This window comes from Aulonocara sp. 'chitande type north' Nkhata Bay, linkage group LG6 (assembly GCF_057382095.1).
Source record: "Aulonocara sp. 'chitande type north' Nkhata Bay isolate Kocher_YH1m ecotype deep benthic linkage group LG6, A_spYH_male_GT1.1, whole genome shotgun sequence".
NCBI lineage: Eukaryota > Metazoa > Chordata > Actinopteri > Cichliformes > Cichlidae > Aulonocara > Aulonocara sp. 'chitande type north' Nkhata Bay.
This window is the reverse complement of record NC_141349.1, coordinates 14,721,089-14,726,562: the sequence shown is the minus strand read 5'-3', so window position 1 is coordinate 14,726,562 and position 5,474 is coordinate 14,721,089. Positions and strand designations below refer to the sequence as shown.

Sequence of the window (5,474 nt, the reverse complement as noted above, 5' to 3'; positions counted from 1 at the left end):
AGATTTATATACATCTTTTCCATGTGGGTTTGCATGTGGCGATAGAAGCTTTGGTGCAGACAATGATGAGTGGGTAAGATGACCAAATCAATACCTAAGACTGAATCACCTTGAATGGGGAACCTCAACATCACTGGGTAAAATGCCATTTTGATGCACCAACAGAAAACGTATAGTTCAGGTAACCTGCATGCCTTTGCACTTTAAAGACACTGGCGTACTTGAAGGACACATGAACACATACAGCGATCCACAGCTAAGACTTGTGCACAGAAATCTGCAGTGACTGTACATGTAAACATTTTTAATTGCTTCATTCAACAACCTGACTTTACATGAACGGCTGACAAAATGAAAGTTATCTCTTTCCAGACTGGAAGAGGAAAGTGGTAGCACACAGTGTGCATTGACTTTCCTTGTGCAGGTACATGACAAACAGCAACAGTCACCTACTTTCTTAAATCCACTCACTCTCACAAGCTCAGTCATAGTGGCTCTGTTGCTTACTAATCACTGTCTAACCACTGTAAATTCACTGTAACTGCCATCTCCTCATAAAATGTTTGTTAAACTGACCAAGCTTACATAGACTGGATATAACTACCAATTCAAGCTGTGTAGATCATTTATGTATTTTAGCCCCAAATGTTCCTAACAAACAGTACAGGATTGTCCCTGGTGACTATAGTTACACAAATGTAATCTACAATCTCAGTACATATATATATTACAGATGATTTTAACAATGATTCAAGTAGCTGAATTCTTGAAACTGAACCAAAATGATGCTCCTTGTACTTTCCTATATTTATTAGGGCATATTATTAGGGCAAAGCATCGTGCCAAAGCAGTGGGTAGAATCAGAATCAGAATCAGAATCAGAATGGGTTTATTGCCAGATGTTGAGGTTTACAACATTAGGAAATTGCTGCGGTGCTTCAGTGCAGACAATAAGAATTAAAGTGCTATGTAGAAAGAAAGATGTGTGCATGAGATATACATGAGATATATACATGAGAATAAGAATTATGAGTGCTACGTAGAAAGATATATACATGAGTGCAGGTGGTGATCAGTGCCAGACATGGAATGATGCAGTGACACAGCGTAGGGTCATGTGATAGTGGCGGGGACAGTCATGTGGTTATTGTTCATGTGTCCAACAGCAGAGGGGAAGAAACTGTTCTTGTGGCGAGAGGTTCTGGTGTGAATGGACCGGAGCCTCCTGCCTGAGGGGAGCAGGTCAAACAGACTGTGTCCAGGGTGAGAAGGGTCAGCTGAGATCCGGGCTGCACGCCGCAGTGTCCTGGAGGTGTACAGGTCCTGCAGAGATGGGAGTCTGCAGCCAATCACCTTCTCAGCAGAGCGCACAACACGCTGCAGTCTCTGTTTGTCCCTGATAGTGGCTCCAGCGTACCACACGGTGATGGAGGAGGTGAGGATGGACTCGATGATTGCAGTGTAGAATTGCATCATCGTCCGTGTTGGCAGGTTGAATTTCTTCAGCTGCCTCAGGAAGTACATCCTCTGCTGGGCTTTCTTGATGACGGAGGTGATGGTGGGCTCCCACTTCAGGTCCTGGGTGATGGTGGTACCCAGGAAGCGGAATGAGTCCACAGAGGTGATGGGGGTGTCAGTCAGGATGATGGGGGGGAGTGGGGCTGTGTGCTTCCTGAAGTCCACAATAATCTCCACTGTCTTCTGGGCATTCAGCACCAGGTTGTTGTGGCTGCACCAAGACACCAGACGTTCAACCTCCCTCCTGTAGGCAGACTCATCCCCGTCCGAGATGAGCCCAATGACGGTGGTGTCATCTGCGAACTTGATTAGCTTGACAGACTGGTGGGTGGAGGTGCAGCAGTTGGTGTACAGGGAGAAGAGCAGAGGAGAAAGAACACAGCCCTGAGGGGAGCCGGTGCTGATGGTCCGGGAGTCCGAGACATTCTTTCCCAGCCTCACGTGCTGCTTCCTGTCCGTCAGGAAGTCAGTGATCCACCGGCAGATGGGATCAGGCACATTCATCTGGGAAAGCTTGTCTCGGAGATGGTCTGGAAGGATGGTGTTGAAGGCAGAGCTGAAGTCCACAAACAGGATCCTGGCGTAGGTTCCTGGGGAGTCCAGATGCTGCAGGATGAAGTGTAGGGCCATGTTGATGGCGTCGTCTACAGACCTGTTGGCTCTATATGCAAACTGCAGGGGGTCCAGGAGGGGGGCCGTGAGGGTCTTGAGATGGGAGAGAACTAGGCGCTCAAATGACTTCATGACCACAGATGTCAGAGCCACAGGTCTGTAGTCATTTAGTCCAGTGATCCTAGGTTTCTTGGGGACAGGGATTATGGTAGAGGACTTGAAGCAGGCAGGCACATGACATGCCTGCAGTGAGGAGTTGAAGATGCCAGAAAACACTGGGGCCAGCACGTTTGCACAGTGTCTGAGGGTGGCAGGAGACACACCGTCTGGGCCGGGAGCTTTCTGAGCATTCAGACTCCTAAACTGCTTCCTCAGTTTCTGAAGCCCACGGAGTCATCAACATTGAGGGCAAAATCCCCTGACCAATCATTGCCTCCTATCACCTCAGTGTGGTGTTGATGGAGACCAGCACCATACCTAGTAGTGTAATCCTGGTTTTGTAGGACCTTCATACAAGACTGTTCAACACTATATAATTTTTCCTTCCCCAAGCCAACCGAAAATCCCTTCGATAAACAGGCGTGAACCTGAAAGAGAGAAACACAAATGCCATGTATATTTAATAGCTATATTTCGGTATTTTATTGCTGCTTTTCCTAAAATAATGGTTTTCTCCACCACTTATCATTGGCAGCTAGAAGAAGATTTTTGGTAAAATAGTAGATATTTAACTATAGACATAATAAAATTTTACAATTCTTCAGTCAGGAAGCAATGCAGAAAATTAAAGACATTTATGTTTTGATCTGATCCAGTTTATCTTGTTTTATAGCAGAAGATGTTTTTTCCTTCATCATACTCAGCATGTTATATGACAGAATACATTAGATTTTGTCTGGAAAAGATCATCTAACTGAAGGTCTAACTGATCTGCGTATACTTTATTTAGAATAAGATTTTTTAATAAGGTTACTGAGGGCAAAGAACAATTACATACAGAACTAAAATCATTATTGAGCTTGCATTGTTTTCAATGTGCACCACTATTCATAGTTGGATTTGTTGGATGTGAAATTCCACAATGATTGAATGTAATTTAAACAATTTAGTTTAATCATCGACTAGACACAGACTAGACACAGACGACTGCCATCACTGTAAATCTGTGCGCACCGGGTCTTTCATGGCAGTGGTAACGTAATGTGTGTAAGTGGAGTGTGTGCAGTCTGTGGACAGGCACATCTGCTTCATGTACATGTACCTCATGTGAGTTGAACTTGTTCAGGGTGGACAAACAGGTTCGTGCAGCTGTGATTCTTCTTAGTTGGCCCCCAAGGAAAACCTGCAATTTGGTATATTGTTATCTTTTTAAAAAAGTGTGTGTGTGTGTGTGTGCGTGCGTGCGTGCGTGCGCACGTGCGTGTGTGTCTTAACCTTGTGGATGTAGTGCGTGCCATAGGTTTTTATCAGTCTGTCATACTGATCACTGGTGGAGGAATTGTAGTGACTTGGCAGATTGTCCACATCCCTCTTGAACTCTGGGCTTAAAGGTGGTCTGCTTGCTACACGGAAACTAGACACAAAGAGACTAATTAGGTAATTATCTTAACTGAAACAAACTAACTGACAGGAACTTATTTTCAGAGCCTACCTATAATATTTGCAGGTGATGCCATGTACACTGAAGGTGTACCGATCCTCTTCAGCCCTGGCTACAGCAAATTTAAATGCTTCGGAACGTGTTCCTCCCACAAACAAGCGAACACCCAGAACTATATTCAAATTTAGGCCATCGTGATCAAGCATAGCCTGCATTACATACATTATAAGTTACATCAATTAGGGGAACGTAACATAATCACTTCTTTTTTTTCTAGGTTCCTTTGCTCAGATGCTGTATCTCATTTGTCATGGATTCCTGATCACATTATTAAAAGAAAATTATATTTTTCATTTAACAACAGATACGTTTTAGCATTGGGTGAAATTAAATATGTTGAGATATGAATTATTTAAGATTTCATGTTTTCTTTAGTGCCATGCTGGAGATTAAAAAAAATCAGCAAGCAGTGTTTTATTATTTAATTGACTAAAGTATTAATTGTATGTCAATAATAGGTGTAATATGTTTCATACCGTCATCAGTGAGCTGTGGATACAATGCAAAGGAAGGGATCTCTGTTAAATTTCACTACTGATTTCTTCAAACAGTTTATCAAATTTTCTGTTCATAAATCAACAGAGGATGTTAATGGGACATTTAGCTTTTACACTTTATTAAAGATATTAAAGACAAATTAGGATCCAGAAGAATATTGTTACATTATTTTATTTGTCCATGGCAAATTTGATGCCAGCTTTTATGGTGAGGCACAAGTCTGTGTTACATAAAAGACATGAAGGCTGTTAGTCCTTTAGTAATTATAACATGTTATAATACTATACCCAACATTGTCGTGTACACTGCTGTCAACCGGAGTGCTGCACTGGCTGAATGCACGCCAGTCCACTGCAGAGACTGGCACCTGAAAATAGAAGACAGAATACCATGATTAATAAGTACAAGCTATGTGTAAGCCATGTTTAACTCACTGCACAGAATTATTTATTTTACTTTCTGCAGCCTGTTGCCTTGAAGGGGGTTGGTACAGAGAGTACAGTGGCCGTTTGGAGTCATGTAGGTCCTCACATCAACCACACAGGCTGATGTTCGCCTCAGGGTGACCAAGTCGAATCCCTCCCCCACCAGGTTGTGGGGGAGGGACCAGGTCATTGTATGTTTTTATTGTGTCAATCCAGTTTGAAACGTCCTATTTTCAAAGGGTAGTAATCTTTCTGTGAAACTACAAGCATAAATTACAAAGACAAACAGGGGGGTGTGAGGGGAAGGTTTTCATACAGTACAATACATACAAAAGGAACACTGATTTTCAGAAGTAAAAATAAAAAAGTACTTTGTACAACTGAAGACATATTTCATGTGGGTTTTTTTGAGACAGACTTTTATTTTGGGGGGCAGGGCAAGGGTTTGATCTATACTGCAGCCAGCCACCAGGGACTTGGAGACATATCCATGGAGAAACTACGGAGGCTGAAAAATGAAGCACAAGTGCCAAAAACTGGAGTGGCTGGCACCAAAAGTAAGTCGGTCACATACACACCAGTGTTAAAATAGCAAGAAAAACATTATGATCATGTTTATAGGTACAAGAAAATACATTTAGATGTGTGTGACTGGTTACTTTAGGGGGAGGGGGAGCCCTCACTCCCCATACTTTAAAATCACTGAACCTGACCTTTCCACCACATGGGTGCCACCCAGTGTTGCCAACTTAAAGACTTTG

General features: G+C 42.9%; 1 protein-coding gene across 1 annotated transcript; it reads right to left on the bottom strand.

Annotated features, from left to right (window-relative positions):
* Positions 1-2,486: 2,486 nt before the first annotated feature.
* On the bottom strand, positions 2,487-3,969 carry LOC147327477 (perforin-1-like). The gene is made up of 4 exons (XM_086295134.1): positions 3,782-3,969; positions 3,565-3,703; positions 3,392-3,472; positions 2,487-2,717 (listed from the first exon to the last, which is right to left on the bottom strand). The coding sequence occupies exons 1-4, from the start codon at positions 3,952-3,954 to the stop codon at positions 2,502-2,504; spliced, it is 609 nt and encodes a 202-aa protein (XP_086151260.1). The 5' UTR covers positions 3,955-3,969; the 3' UTR covers positions 2,487-2,501.
* Between the last annotated feature and the right edge of the window lie 1,505 nt (positions 3,970-5,474).